This window comes from Phragmites australis, chromosome 5 (genome assembly GCF_958298935.1).
Source record: "Phragmites australis chromosome 5, lpPhrAust1.1, whole genome shotgun sequence".
In the NCBI taxonomy this organism is placed as follows: Eukaryota; Viridiplantae; Streptophyta; class Magnoliopsida; order Poales; family Poaceae; genus Phragmites; species Phragmites australis.
In genome coordinates, this window is record NC_084925.1 from 41,857,904 (window position 1) to 41,874,587 (window position 16,684).

Sequence of the window (16,684 nt, forward strand, 5' to 3'; positions counted from 1 at the left end):
GGGAGCCTAGCAGACTCACCTAAGGTCCTTTGCTGAGGTTGGTGACCGCCAGTTGAAGGAGGAAACGACGGAAAATGGCTTGGAGAAGAGAGGAAAAACTGCTGCTTCCTTGCTTCTCCCAAAGAACACCAAACAAGTTCAGAACCAGCTCGAATTCCTTCGGGGAAACTGAAAATGAATTGGATGGACGAGTAGTCCTTGAGCTGGTGGTCACATGAGTACCACATACGTACCTTGATCTTGCTCCCAGAGGTAGGGATCCAAAAGGGGAAAAAGGGAGCCTAAGAGAGAGAGTGAGAGAGACAGCCAACTCCAACTTGCTTCCTCAAAAAGCCTTATGTGGTGGAGTGGGTGAGGAGTACGTATGGGCAGGTTTGAGGGAGAGAGAGCTGTTGCCCACTTATAGAGAGATATTTTCCACCCAAGTGGGCCCCATTTACCTAGAGGAAAGTTCAGACTTGCTTCCAGCTCCTTTATTTCTCTTAGTTTTTCCTTCTCCCACCTCATTGACTCAAAGTGAAGTGCTCCAGTGACCCAAACTGGAACATGAAGCTGAAATTGCATGTTTTAGGATTAAAACACACAATTATGGATTTCGGGACGTGACAAGTGGGGAGCAAGGGGCTAGCCAGGGGGATAACTTGGGACAGTGTACGCTCCGTGTGCACCACGTCCCCTACATCAACAGACATAGATTCTAGGTAGACCATGTCTGTAGAGGTCGCAGTCTTAGGATTGTGCTCATTGATGACAAGACACACTCGATCGTTCACGTAGGCATTAGCCTCAGTTGCAGTGTCGCATGACAAATGGTCCCAGGGAGGCGTGCATGCAGCCGCAAGCGAAGCGAGGCATGACAAGGTTGGTGAGCGTCGAACCAGAGAACAGGGACCAAAGAGGCCGACCATGTCAGTAGTGGAGGGATCCTCGCTAGGCAGCTCCACACGCTCCAGTTGGTTGGCCATACGTGCCAGCCAGAGCTTGATGGTAGAGACCTCATCCCTGAGGAGGCGCACCACTTCCTCCAAGTGAGTCACTAACATTTGGTGGAGCTCTGAACGCAGCAACTCCATCGTAGGCGCAAGCACAGATTGAAGGTCCGGAGAAACCGAACCAAGAGAGGTGTGACATGACATACGCACTTAGCACCCCCTTGTCGTGGCAGACGGAGACAAAGTCCTTGCCACGCCTTTCAATGGGGCTAGGTGAAGCCCGCAACGGTGGAGACGTGGCCACGTCATCAGTCCAACTCCGAGCATGCTGAGGGCGATGAGGTTGGGCAAACGGGGAGGGGACTCGCGGGATAGGAGAGGGGGGTCGAAGGCGGCAATGTCGCTCCTGATGCATAGGTCGACGACAACGGATGTAGCGGAAGGAGTCTCGGCAGGAGCTGATTTGGTGGTCGCGTGAGAGGCAGCGGCAACATCTACCCTGAGCCCACCTCTTGAAAGCCAGATTGCGCCCAGACTGCGACCTGAGATCCTTGTTTGTTTGACGGGCTTGGTTAGATGGTATGTATTTTTGAGGTTCGAATGGCATTGTTTGGGAGGAGCTACCTTTGAAGCTGTTTTGCATAATAGCTTAACAGGCAACAGAAAGGCTACCACGCCTTGATAAAATTAGTTACAAAACTTAACTGATTTTATGGTTTTAAAAATGGCTGGAAGCTGGATGTTATTTTTTACCCCGCATGTGAATCTTGGGCCGTTGAACAATAATTTTCAAAGTTTAGCAATCCAAGCATTATCCCATGCCCCACAAGCTATTATTTCCATTGTTCTTACCCTGTTTCCTATCTTCTTTTAGCGCTTGGCTATACAAGCATTTTTAAGACGTTCATCTGTCGTAGTTTCTGCACCTACAAGTAGTGGGAAGACACTAATCGCAGAAGCTGCAGCTGTCGCAACAGTTACTAGAGGAAGGCGTCTCTTCTACACAACACCATTAAAGGCCTTGTCAAATCAGAAGTTCCGTGATTTCCGGTAAAATGCTAATTTTATGATTCCCCTTATTTTTACATGTTTACAACTAAATCCGGCTAAAATACCATTCATTAGTGTTTGTTATGGAAACGCTTATGATTTTCATCTTAAACCACTCATTTTCATTGAAAAAGAGATTAATTTTTTTGAGGTAGAACTCACCAAAAGAAATTCTACCCCCTTTGCTTGACTGGAATAAAAAACAATAACTTATGCAAGATCATTTGAGGCAGAAGTTGAAATTCGAAAGACTCTAGTATCTTCCCCTCAAAAAAGACTCTAATATCTACAGATTGATTTTCCTATTGAACTTTTGTGATGAAAACTCCACATAGTTTGGTCTGTTGGACTATATGAGTGCTGTAAGAGTGAAAGTGTTAAACAGTTTTCCTAGGTAGTTTTTAAGTAGTACATTCATTTTTGACACAACTTGTTGTACAATTATTTCAGGAATACCTTTGGTGATCATAATGTTGGTCTTCTTACAGGAGATTCTGCTATCAACAAAGATGCTCAGATCCTAATTATGACGACAGAGATTTTGCGTAACATGCTGTACCAAAGGTAAATTACGAAGGATATATAGTGATCTATATGGACTGTTACAAGTATTCACTCTGTACCAAGCCAGTTTGGCAGTTTTCCTTTCTGTGATTGCAAACAAACATTGCGGAAGCATTGTATGATGTGAACTGTTTACAGTAGAATAGTAGATATAAATTCGACTTTGCATAGATTTGTGGTCAGTCTTCCCCAAATTGTGCATGTCCATTTGAAAGCATCCAAGGCTTATTTTCTAGCTAATTATCCTGTTTTTAAGGTAATTTATTTGGGAGATTCAGCTTTTGCAGGTAGGTCGTTCTAGGTTGTAACTGATGTTGCATGTCCTGTTTCCGAGATAATTCTGACATCTTCTGTTTGGACTGCAGTGTCAGTATGACAGCATCTGAAGGTAGATTGTTTCAAGTTGATGTCATTGTTTTGGATGAAGTCCATTATTTGAGTGATATCTCACGTGGCAACTTCCATTCGTGCGAGCTAGTTTTGTGCTCATGCAACAATGTGAATATTTTTCCTACTTTAGAATTGGTGCATAATTTTTCTTATTATTGGTATAGGGTTTTAGAATAAATTATAGTGATTGGGTGCACTGAGAGGACGTGCACAGACAAATGCATGCACAGATATATAAAGTTTTCACACATCATGGTCTTCCTTCATCCCCCCAGCTTCACAAGACACTGCTTATTTTCTGAAACCATTCTTATTTCTGTTTGTTCTTTGTAGATTCATGGTAAGACACAGCTGGTAACATCAAACAAACGTCCGGTTCCACTTATTTGGCACTTCTCAAAGAAATTTGCGCTACTACCACTTCTTGATGGAACGGGAAAGAAAATGAATAGGTTGCCACCTTGTTCTCCTTGGCACCACAAATTCTAGCCTATTTTAAAAGATGAAGAATGTGGTTTTGGTGCCCATGGATTCCTGCGTCTCCATTTGCAAAAAGTGCATTCTGCATTATTAAAAAATACTCCAAAAAATTCATGGATGTAGCACATAAAGTGGTGTACACATGCAAAATTTTAATATCAAATTCATCACTGGTATTGAGAACCAAAAAGACTAGCAATACTTGTAGTGCATATGAATTACGTGATGGATTGCTTTTCTTTTCTGGTACCGTACAATACACAGAACTTTCAGACTGAAATTCATATTTAAGGAAAAAGGAACTCCTTACATATGTCTTTTTTGTTCTATCCATACAGGAAACTGCGGAAACTTATCATCTCCAAAGAATGAGTTCTATTATGTGAAAGGAAAGAGGAGGCTTAGAACAAACAAAAATGAGCTAGGTAATAGAAGCCCTTTGGACATATCAAAGCAGGTTCAGTTGTCAAAGCATGAACTCAGCAATATGCGCCGCTCCCAAGTATGTGCTAGAAGCCCTTTAAAATTCAGTGACTTGCATTCTCGCATAATAGATTTAAACTGCAATTTGGTCATGTTTTTTCCCTCTAGATGTGAGGTCGAATATGTGGCATTTGCAATGCAGGTTCCACTAATACGTGACACTCTATCACAACTTTGGGAAAATTCACGACATCTTTCTCCGTCTGACTCCTCTCCATCCCTTCTTAGACCTGCTCCAGAGTCACCCCCTCAGTATGATCTTCATGATCGTCGTACTATTCGGCCTTCAGAGCTTCAGTTGGCAGACTTCTTCACAAAGGCATCGACAAGAGCACAACACGGCTATTTCCTCTCCAAACTCATGTTGTCGACCCACCATGAGTTTTGGGGGGGGGGGGGGTGTTAGATATGTGTATAGCTGTGTATGATAGTGTGTATTTTCCCTCTACTAGAGAGGGTTTTCTGCATTTGTTCCTTGTACATCTAGCCCCTTTGGGTATGGAATACAGTGAGCTGCACATTTGTTACAGGCAGGTCGTGCTGGATGGAGAGGGATAGATACAGTTGGGCACACTGTTCTTGTTCAGACTCCATATGAAGGGCATGAAGAATGCTGTGACATTATCTTTGCTGGACTTGAGCCACTTGTCTCACAATTTACTGCATCATATGGGATGGTTTTGAACCTCCTTGCTTTATGTATTTTGCTTTCGTATTTATGCACATGTTCCTGTTTTTCTCCTGACCTTTATCTGATCTGATGGGTTGAAATGTGTTGTGCAGGGTTCAAAAGTTACTCATAATCAGAAAGAATCGGATGATGTTAAGGTCAAGTGTTCTAAAGCTTATTGAGCAAAGTTTTGGGAATTATGTTGGAAGCAATGTAATGGTTGCTGCTAAAGAATAGCTTGAAAGAATACAGCAAGAAATAAAGTACCTCTCTTCAGAAATTACGGATGAATCTATTGACCGAAAGTGCAGGGAAGAATTATCAGAGGAAGATTATACTGAGATTTCCCTTCTACAAAAGAGACTAAAGGTAATATTTAGTTTGATCTACAAAAGTTAATATATACTGATCATCTAATGTATCTGACATGCCTAATAACGCTCATAAATATTTGAGCCCCTATTGATGGCAAAGGAGCATACTCTCCTATGAGGCTAAGAATAATATCTCTTGGTTCTAGTTTGCCCTTGAAAATGATTGTTTTTCTTAATAAAGAATCTCCCTAAACTCTAGCATCCTTGCATTCCCACCCTTGTTTTGAAAATGCCCCTTGTGGGAAATAAACGAAGGAAATATAGACACCCAAATTTGAGCCGAAGAGGACCCAAATCCAGCCATCCGGGTGGTGGGAATATTGATGCTGAGACTGAATTGGATTGAAAAGCGTGTGCAAATAAAAAGGTTTTCCTAATCTGTTCCTGTATGGCCGCTTATGTTGTGTATTTCTACACCTTTTTTATGTTCTACACAGCTGTTCTTCAGGAAGAGAAGCATATCAGAAATGAGTAGAAAAAAGGATGGAACTGGAGAGAATGGCTGCATGGAAAAATCGGTTGGAAGAATTTCATGTGCTTGCAGTATAAAGGTAAGGATTCAATTCAACACACCATCCCTACTGTATTTATTGGAAACCTCAACTCGTTTGCTGATCAAAAGATTGTGAACATGGTATGTGACTTCTTCTTTTTTAAAAAGGCATTTTTTAAAAATCTTTAGTGTGAGCATTACAGAAGAGAAAGTTAAACATATTTATTGCAGGTGGAAGATGGTTCACTTGGATCAGGCAAGCAGAAAGTTGATATTGGGGAACAACTTTATTACCCATGTTATTACGTGGCTTTAAGTTCAGATAATTCATGGTATCTGTTCACAGAAAAAGGGATAAAAACTGTTTACAAGACAGGTCTCCGTGTTGTCCCTTCTGCCGAAGGTGACCCACTCCGTAGATAAACCCCTGAAGCAGCTCCTTTTGCGTGAAGAAATGATGTGGGATAAACTTGCAAAATCAGAATATGGTTCTTTGTTAACCACGGATGGATCTCTAGACATGGTCGTGGAGTCTCAATGTTCCCGTGCTTAATAGCCTTTCGGACGATGATGAGGTTACACTTGTTCCTTGACTCTTCTGTTAGACTGCTACACTTACCTAAATTAAAGTTGATAATCTGATTGAATTGTTATCTTGTATCTTTTAGAAGAATATATACATAATTTTGTTCATGAAGTTTTACAAAGTTCATCTCCCTTTTTAACTCATAGGGTTAATCATAGTGGTCAGATTATAGATGCAGTGCACCTTACCACTGCTAGTCCTATTTAATGGTAATATATAAACCAAACAATCAATGCCCATGCATAATCTCAAATAAGCCCTGTTGTATAACTACCCAAATAGCTATTCTCCAATTCATCAGTGCCTCCTAAGCATTTCAGGCATTAGAAGGCATACTTAAATTAGTTTCCTAGGACATGATTTCCTGCTTCCACATGCCATTTGGTTATCTACACAAGAATGTTTGTTTTCTGTGAGAGCAACATCTGGATGCGATCCCTTTCCCTCTGTATATGTTGCTTAATGCTATTGAAAATATCAATGACTGAAGTTAGGAAGTGCCTTTTCCAACTTACAGTCCTTTTAAGTTTAACTAGCTTTCATTATAACTTCCTTTGATTAACCTTCACAGGCAGAACGATTCTCCCAGGAACATCAAGATGCTGTAGAATGTTACAAGCAACAGAGGAGGAAGGTTTCACATTTGAAGAAAACAATCAAGAGTACTAAGGGTTTCAAAGAATTTCAGAAAATCATTGACATGAGAAACTTTACAAAAGAAAAGATTGAGCGCTTAGAAGCTAGATCCCATTGCTTGACTCGACGGATAAGACAAATTGAACCAACCGGTTGGAAAGAATTCCTCCAGGTTACCTTGCATCTTTTTCTATATTTCATAAAAAATTTCCAAGTATCTCTTTGCGAAATCAGTGTGATAGTTTTCATATTGTTTGGTGTTCTAGTAGTACATATTGTAATATACTAATATCAACCAAGTTGTCATTTTACCTTTTCCATGCATCAAGTTCCTTACCTAAATTTAATTTTCCGATCTTGTAGCTGAACTATATTTTTGGCATTGTATTATGAGCTGCTGCCTCCATTGAAGGCTATGCCCCCTATCCCCTCCCTCCAATCATGGCCAATTTCGGCTGCATCCAATGGTGTCTTGCCCACTTACACCCTCACAACAAAAGAAGCCCCTCATATATCTTAAGATTTGATGGATATTTTCTACCATGTCTATAACATAGGTCACTTAGGGTGTTCATGGATTTGGATATATGAATGTCTACCAGATCAGCAAAGTCATACAAGAGGCTAGAGCTTTAGATATCAATACTCAGGTAATATATCCTTTGGGTGAGACAGCAGCAGCTATACGAGGGGAAAATGAGCTCTGGCTTGCTATGGTTCTTAGGAACAAGGTCCTCTTGGATCTAAAGCCATCTCAGCTATACGAGGGGAAAATGAGCTCTGGCTTGCTATGGTTCTTAGGAACAAGGTCCTCTTGGATCTAAAGCCATCTCAATTGGCAGCAGTTTGTGGAAGTTTAGTGTCAGAAGGGATCAAACTTTGTCCTTGGAAAAATAGCAGGTGCAATACTGTGCAGCATATCTTGTTTTTCATTTTTACTACTTCCTTTTTATATTCTCTTGCTTAGCCTCCTGTTATATCTCATGTTGATCTACATACTTGAGTTGCTTATCCTTTTTATTGCCACCAAAACTGGTTTAAATGCACTGGCATTTAATAATGACATATTAATGGGGACAGACATCTGTCCCATGAGGTGTTCTAAAATGTGGACCAGCACATTATCTTTCTGACTGTCTCAGATATGCTTTCTGCAGTAACAATTGTGATACTTCACTAACAAAGTTAATGACAGCTCTTGGCTTCCTCTAAAAAGACACCGACCATGCTGTTGCACTAATAAGAGATGACTATTCAAAGTTGTCATACACCGTGAAACCCTATTAAGTAGTGTCATATATTGTGCCAATTAATGGTACTACAGAATGTTTTTTAATATTGGTTTACGAATCTGTTTCTTCGTATTACCTCATGAGATAAAAGATGCAGTGATTTGGAACAATATCCAAAGACCAAAGCACGACTTGCTAATGGGAAATTTGACGCCAAAGAATTTCGGGTATCCTGTAGGCCGTGGTCTTTCCATTTACCTCTTTATTTAATCGAGAATGTCTTTTAGGATTTAATGCATCGTTCAGCTGTATATGGTTAACATTTTTTTTTGGTAAAAACAGCTTTGTCTCTTTTTCATGAGACGTCCTGCTGACTGTTTGCAGTTATGTATATGAACCTTCTTCTGTTGTTACTGGTGTTATAAGCTATTTCGAAGAGCAGAGAAACTCCCTCATCGATCTCCAAGAGAGACATGGTGTAAAGTCTGTCATATCGTGTTCCTGTTTTCCTGTGTTGCTCGATCAAAAAAAAAATTTGGAGGGTGTTGCTAGATCAATCGTCGTCCTTGATACTGATCGCTCCCTCTCTAACATTTCTTTTTTTTAACAAAAAACCCTTTTACTGTTCTCATTTATTTTGTTTCTTTGCTTATAGATACCCAGTTTGCTGGAATGGTTGAAGCCTGGGCTTCAGGGTTGACTTGGAGGGAGATAATGATGGACTCTGCAATGGATGATGGAGACTTAGCTCGTCTGCTCAGGCGCACAATAGATTTACTAGCTCAGGTACATTATTATCAAGCGTGCAGATTCAGTATAACTGATGTTTCCTGTGAATTGTCTGTTTTTGTTGGCACGGTATCACGATTGGCATTTACACTACGTAATACTTTTGGCTTATGTTCTGGATTCCGAAATTGCCAGACATTGATCCGGTTCTAAAAAAGAACGCACAAATTGCTTGCAGCGTCATGGACCGAGTACCGATTAGTGAGCTTGCCGGATGAAAGCCTGAAACCTGTAAGTACTACTAACACAGGGTTTATCCGGCTGCTTATTTTATATTTGTTATAGGTAGGCAATTCTTTGTTGTACCATGACAAACGATTACCAACTGTTAATAAAAATATCATTTTCCAAGCGATTCTTGATATCTTCACATCAAATTTTGTACACGTTTCTAGTAGAATTCTATTCACTGCTCTCGATATGGATCTTGTATAAATAAATGGATAAAAGAACCAATGCAAATGTTGCATTATGTACAGTCTGCGGCTAACCTATTCCTCCACAACAACAAATTCAAAACAACGCAAACAATCATCATTTACACCATCCCATTCATTCTATTCCTCATCACTACTTGAATCAGACTCTGCACTATCCTTCATAAAGTGCACCGGCAGATTTGGAAATCTTGGCATGACCCTCTTCCTTTTGCTATCTACCTCTTCCAGTGGTTTCTGAGCCGGTGCTGCTTGACCATCGGTTGCTTCCTTTGCCGCCACCGCCGACGCCACCACGGGGGCAGCAGCTGTAGTTGGCTGTGATGACGACGGTGGTGGTTTCTTCTGCTGCAATTTCCTCTTGATGTCCACACATGCCTGATCAACCATCCCCAGGAAGTCCCTCACTACGATGAACAGCTGAAGGGGATGAGCGTTCTTGTCCTTGGTGGCACCGGCATGGTAGTACTCTGTTGTTCGCTGGACCAGCTCAAGTACTCTCTCCTGCTCTCCTCTTAGTGCCTTAAGCTCCTGTTCTGCAGCCTTCACAAATCCTCCGAGCCCTCTCGCAAATCCATCATCACTGCAGGTCTCCAAGAGCCTCTTGATGTCGGTGAGTCGGTTGCCTAGAATCGCACGTTCACTGACAACAGCGTCGTAGTCCACCATTGCTGCCCTCTTCACATTTGCAAACTCTGTGCTGAGACCTCCAACAATTGGCAGTCCCAGGTTCAAATATTCATTCCGCCTCTCCTCCCGTGATGGCCCTTGACTTGCCGCTGAACTGCCACCCTCGTGGCCAGACTTCACGAGGCTGCCAGAGCGGCGGAGGCTGTAGTTGCGGTTGATGGCAAGGCGCTTTCCCTCTGAACGAACAACCTCCTCAATGACAAAGTGTAGCAACGTGGTGCTCCCATCAGTGCTCTTCACGTCGGAGAGCTTGCGAAGGGCCGTAAGGTTGAAGGCCTGTGCATTGCCCCGTGCTGTTCCGGCATTCATCCTGTTTCCTGCCTTGAGCACGGCTTCGAGAAGCTTAAAGAACAGCCCCTTTGTCCTCAACTCCTGGCTTGCAGTTTCCAAGGTCCGGAGCGACTGCTTGAGCTGCGCAACCTCGGCACCGTAGTTCACCTTGAAAAGCATCGCGTTGACGCGTGCAAACGGGTTGGGAACGTCGAGGAGGAGGCGGAGGAGGAAAGCCTCTGCTGGGGCGAGCCTGTCGGGATTCCCAGAGAACTTCAGGATGGTGGATTCTTCTTCCTTGGAGATGCTGAGCCGAGACAGCTTCTCGAGGACCTCCGTGCTGAGCTCCGTGTTGCCGTCACGGAGGGCGTCGATGATCTCATCCCGGCCCACGGTGAGGGACCGTAGGATGATCGAAATGTTGTGCGACTTGCGCGGCTCGAGCAGGAATATTTGCTCCGGCGTGTTTGAGCCCCCAAGGCCGGACGAGGATTCACCGGAGTCCTTGGAATCTGCAGATTTCGGCTTGCGGTTTGCAGCCGCCGTGCCGAACAGGGCCTCGATGATGCCTTCATCCAAGCTGGAAACACACCAGAGTAAACACGGTTAGGAACTTAAAAGTGGTCTGGATCGGACAGAGAAAAGGTATCACTTTTTTAAGCATTACGTAATATCATTGTCAATCCATGTAAAATTGCTCGTATTAATATTGCAGTAACTATTTTTTTTTTCGAAACCATTACAGTAACTAATCGACACCAGGCCCAGATTCTCTAATCATGCAAAGGGATGCCCTGACAACTGACGAATGATTGTTCAGTAGCGCAAGCGGACAGAGAAAATTCGGTGCCCATATTGACCGAGTTCAAGGTGCCCCGAGTCCACACCCTATTTTTAAGTTCCCATCATTGCTTTCGAGCATGTACAATGAGCTGTTCAGAGGACGTGTTTATAGAAAAAAATCGGGTTTTTTTTCCCTCAATTGAAGTAGTACATGTGCATAGAGGGAGGGCAAAGTACTTACTTAAACACCGCTGCTTATATTAGTGTTAATAAGATAGTTACCTATATTCAAGCACATGTAATCTTTGTTTATATTGGAAACTATAATTTTAAGCACATGTAGTCCTTGTTTGCATTGAAATTAATTTTTAAGCATATGTAGTCCTTGTTTGCATTAGAAATTACAATTTTTATATATATGCTTAACACTCTCTTTCCTTAAGCATATAACATTATTCATGCTCTAACTGGGGTTAAAGCATCTCCGTCCCCATCATGGTTTACACAATATATAGAGCATTTTACTAGTAATACTCATTCATTTTTGTAATTCCATCGAAAATTTTATCAAAGTTCATGGAAGCATATATAAGCACAGCTTTCCAGCATAGACAATGATCTTGTGCTTTGCAGAATAGACAATGACCCGACTAGTAAATTTAAGAATAGCACTAAACTATATAGTGGTTGATTTTGTCAAGGTAAGAAAAATAAAATTCATGCCCAACTTGTATACTTGTTCCACGAAATCCCGTATACCCATTCTAATTTTTCAACCATGCTCATGCAAAGACAGAGAACGCGCTTTAGATTTGCAAATCTCGCCGTCTGTCTTTGTCGCAGCTTGTATGTAAAGTACTCCAGATACTAGAACAAACGCGCCTACAAACGCGCACAAAAAGGCTCATGATTTGGGCATCCTATCGAGGATGCAGCGACGTGAGTCCACCGAAAAAGCGACATGCATGGTTTCTGATCCCATCGAGGAATGTGCTCCTACTGAAATGCCCAGCAAAAAGGCCCTTTTTTAACTAATTGTACTACTCTTTACCTCTCTCTTTGCATATTCTGGGCGATTCTTTTTCATGCCAAAATCAGTCTGTGGCTTCTCTACTCTATACAACAACATTAAAGTATTTGTCCCAAACAGGTTGGGTAGGCTAATTAACAGAGCCAAATGCTACTGATGAAATTTGAGTCTGCATTTTCAAAGCGAAAATTCGCAGTGCCTATTTGATTTGCATGGTACCCCTGTCTGAACTCTGAAGTTCAGGGTCCCTGCTTTCGAACAGCTGTACTGTTCACGCTCTAGTTACTCCATTCCTATGTCTCCAGTACCCTGTTCCTAGTGACACTAATGCAGTCCTAGCATGCAAATGAAGCACCAAGAGGGAATTTTAACACCTAGAGCATGGTACACTACTAATAATACTATGAAGAAGAGCAATGGAAATGAGAAGCGGTGTTTAATTCAGGAGGGGCTTACTTGAATGAGCCGCCGGTGATATTGTCCCACACCATGGAATGGTCGGTGGCCTGCACATTGACCTTGTCCCAGTGCAGCGGCTTCAGCTTCGCCTGCTGCTCTCCAGCCCCTGATGGCATGCCCGGCGCCGTCGGCGGCCTCGAGGAGGACGCCCCTGCGCCTCTTGGAGGTGGCGGAGGCGGTCCTCCTTTCTTTCCTCCTGGCGGTGGCGGCGGCGGTGGGGACGGGCCTTTGGGTGGCGGTGGTGGAGGCGGGCCTCCCCTGGGCGGTGGCGACGCAGGTGGACCCTTGGGTGGTGACGGCGGGGGTGGCGACGCGGCTGCTGGTTTTGGCGGTGGTTGTGATGGAGGCGGCGCGGATGAGGCGGCGGTGACGGATGGAGCAGGTGGCGGGCTTGCTCTTCCCGGAGGCGGCGGCAGCGCCGGCGATGCGCTTGATGGATTGGCAGGGGCTGGCGGCGGAGACGGGCGGGGCACGGAGCTAACGGCGACCGCCGCCGGCGGTGGACGCGCGTACGCCTCGGCGGCGGCCACGGAGAAGGACGAGCTAGAGCCGGTGCTGGGCCCGTGCAGCGACTCGTCGAAAACGGCGGACGCGGAGTCCAGGGAGAACCTCGGTATTAGCGGCTCCTGATCTATCTTGTTCCTCCTCGACCGCCGCGGTGGAGACGGCGGCGACGACTGCTGGGGCTCCGGCCACCTCCCCGCGGGCTTCCTCCCCCTGCCGCCGCCGCCGCCGTCTTTCTCGAACTCCCGCCAGTATATCGCGTCCAGCCCGTTCTCGTCCACCATCCCGATGCGGCCTCCTCCTCCCCCGCCCCGTTGCGGCCGCTTCGGCGACATCTCAGGCCGCTTCCCGGTGAAGGCGCCTTCGTGCGCACCATTATTGTACCCGTTCCCATCCACGTGCGTCAGCTCCTTCTTCCCGTGCCGGAGGAAGAGGAAGAAGGCGAGCCCCGAGACCGCGAAGCTGCTCAGCGCTGTGCTCACCACGGCCACGGCGATGTCGCTGCGCTTCACGGACGACGACTTCGACGGGGGCGGGGACCCCAGGGAGGGTGGCGGCGCAGTGGTGGGAGGCGGGGAGGGGGAGATGATCTTCGGCGGCGGCGGGGTGGCGAAGGCCGGCGTGCGGGTGGAGGGGAAGCTGGTCTGGATGTTGCGCTGCGGCTGCGGCTGCGCGGCGGCGAGGGGGGAGAGGACGAGGACGGCGAGGAGGAGGAGGTGGTGGTGGTGGGGAGGGTGCGGAGCCATCGCCGTGGTGGGGTGGGGGTAGGGGAATGGAAATTTGACGGGGGCGGGATGTGAGACGCGGTGCGATTGACTTGTAGGCGCTGCTGCCGGCGGCTACGTTATTGTTGGGTTGGGAAGAAACTTCTATGAGCCCGCGCGTGAAGGACCCGGACGAGAACCCCATCCGCGCCGTGCACGCTCGATCGCACGGCGCGCGTGCGGGCCTGCGTGCGCACGGGCACGTGTCACGGCGTGACTGGGGTCTACGTGAAAGACCCGACCTCACAGAATTTTCCTTTTTGTTGGCTGCTGGGATGCGGCGGGTTCCCATCCCAGGCGTCCGTTTCAGATCGAGTGTTCAAACATGGTAAGTAGTTTCGGGAGGGAACCTCTCGGATCTGTACACACTCGAGGCGCAGCTCCAATCAAAGAACTGAGATCACACGTCCGCCGGGCGCCGGGTGGAAGCTCCGAGCTCGCTACACCGACACCATTCCGCGCGCGATTTGTTCTCACTTGTCACGAGTTGTTTGAGTTTGGTTTAGGTTTCCTTTCAAACAAAAATGGTTTCCTTTCTGCCGAATGCTGACTGCAACGATTCCATTTTCCGCTAAATTATGGGTGGATTTGGTCCGGATGGACGGCGGGGCCGGACTTCCAAACTCGCGTTGTTGGGAGATGTACAAGGCGGGGGTGCTTGGGAGGCAATTATGCAAGTTTCCTTGCCACCGTGGATCTCAGCTCGAGCGCCTAAAATAGGGCTTGCTGCTGCTTAAGAAAGCGTTTGACGTCTGAAGCAATCCACTCACACGATCGGGAGACAAGCACGGCCAGCTGAGTTCTACGGTTATTCGGATGGAAACAACATCTGGTCAGTAGAAAAAAATTGTTGAAAGCCTGTTAGGTGCGTTGGGGCTAATGGGCGTTTATACAAGCTCTTAAGTATGTCAAACAACTTAAACATCTATAAAATAGTTGTTTGCATTGTATGTCCGGGCTCTCGTGTAGATCCAAGCGTCGGTGTGTTGTACACACCCTTAGACTACCCTAACTATATTCTTTTCATTTTGTTCCCTTTTCGATTCACTTTTTCATTCCCATTCCTTTTTCGATTCACTTTTTCATTCCCATTCCTTTTATTTTCTCTCATCTCCAACAACTTTTTTTCGAGGGGAATCACGAAGAAAACGGAGAGAGAATCCCGTCCTGAAGGGAATGATCTTGTGAATCCCGTCGTGAAGGGAACCGTGAAGGAAAACCGTTGAGAGCACTGAAGTGAACGAAAATCCCTTCACGACGGGAATCTGAACCGCGAAAAGAATCTGTTGGGTTTGGTCTTATGCGCTCTGGATTTGGCTGCCAGCGCCAACGAGCTGGTGTAGTAGTTTGGTGTTTCGCACAGAGGCTGGAGCGGTGCAGCCTAACGTTAACTTCGTGGCCGTAATTCGAATCTTGGGCCACTGCTGAAGCATGAGGAGGGTCACACCGAAAAGCTGGTTGCCCTCTGTGGCTCTGTGCCCTCGCGTTCAGGAGTGCGGCGAGTTGTTCGCGTGCTGTGCCTGTGCTGCCCTGGCCAGTCTACGTGCCATCTCGTGTGCTGATGATGCATCACGCAGATGCGAGCACGCCAGCTTAAGGACCGTCTCTTCGATTTTGGCACGCGTTTCTCAGCAGAAAAATGATGGTTCTAGATCGCATGACTAGTTCCTTTGCTTACATGTACAGTCAGATTAAATAATTTTGCTTGTGTAGTTGATGATTTGTTCCGTCGACTTTTCAATTTGACGCGCTTATCAGCAACTGAAATTTGGGGTGCCCCCACAATCCAAACGGCCCCGAGGGGTTGCTCGGGAACCAGTTCTGAGCATTCTCACTGGATTCAATGACTCTCAATTTTGCCAGCATCAATTTCTCACAGTAACTGCAGGTTATCACAAAAAAGAAATGATTTGGCACCTGAAACCTTTAGGTGCTACTGCTAGCCTTTTCTTCTTCCATGCATTCAACTGCTGAAGCACACCTCTGTCATCTTTGTCCTGTTGCCCTATTCTATTGTGGCCAAGGCCTGTAAAACATCTGAAAAGTTATTCCTGATTGTATTTTAGGTATGGAGGGACATCGTACCATTTCCTAGATAAGTGGAGACCTTCTAGTTTCTATGCAATATTCACCAAGTTTCAACTGATAAGAGTTTTAAACAAGTACTGTATTAGTTCTTCTGTCTAACAATGCCTGGTGCCAACCTTTTCTTATATACTTGGTTTATTTCCAAAATGAAAAATTACTCCTTTTAGGGGGGTCGAGTATTTATATACCTGTCATCATTCTAACTAACAACAAAATATTCTAAACATATTTTACGGTGACCATTCGCCATGTTCAAACCTAAGCTTGCTGCTCCGACTGACTTAGTAAGAAGTGGTCGTTGTATTTCCAAATTTTCTTATTCGATGGAATCGTGGAAACATAAGTTTCAGGTGATGCAATTCTTTTTGTTAGTTTGTGCCTTGACTAAATTTCGCCCTTCGTATTTTATCATGCCATATGGATGCACATTTATGAGAGTGTTACAGTTTCTTCGATAGTGACAGAATACCCAGCCACGTAAACTTGAGGACTCAACCAAATCGAATGAAATGAAGAAGAAAATATATCTCTCTCAAATTATTTAGCTCGTATTTTTTTTACATAACCAATAGGAGAGCCACCAATGTTATATTGAAAAGAGAAAACCCCGCAGGCTAAAGAACACAAGAGTGAACCGAATGAGGCCTCCACAACCTAGAGGACCCCAAACCCGGAGACAAAGGAAGCAACAACAGTAGAGAAGAAGAAAAATGAGAGCATATTCTCGCAATATGAAGAACCCTAGATGGTGCACCCAGTAAAAATCTAGAGATCAGCCTCCTCAAAGATGGTGTTAAAGACCAAAATAGCCGATCTTTCTTTGCTTAAAAAATGTGCATGTTTCTTTCCGTCCAAATCTCCCATGAGACAAACATTGTAAGCATCCTCAAAGCCTTTCTGAAAGAGTGGATGCAATTAGCAATTGAAGACCACCATCCAATAACACATGTATTGTGCGTCCACGTCTCGGGGAGGATGGC

The 16,684-nt window shown here is 45.0% G+C and overlaps 1 protein-coding gene and 1 pseudogene across 1 annotated transcript; one reads left to right on the forward strand and one right to left on the reverse strand.

Moving 5' to 3' along the window:
- Window positions 1-1,329: 1,329 nt before the first annotated feature.
- On the forward strand, window positions 1,330-9,058 carry LOC133918088 (DExH-box ATP-dependent RNA helicase DExH15 chloroplastic-like; annotated as a pseudogene).
- A 31-nt stretch (window positions 9,059-9,089) lies between these two features.
- On the reverse strand, window positions 9,090-13,646 carry LOC133919756 (formin-like protein 16). The gene is made up of 2 exons (XM_062364253.1): window positions 12,346-13,646; window positions 9,090-10,656 (listed from the first exon to the last, which is right to left on the reverse strand). Exons 1-2 carry the CDS (start codon window positions 13,596-13,598, stop codon window positions 9,237-9,239), a joined length of 2,673 nt encoding a protein of 890 aa, XP_062220237.1. The 5' UTR covers window positions 13,599-13,646; the 3' UTR covers window positions 9,090-9,236.
- Window positions 13,647-16,684: the final 3,038 nt, after the last annotated feature.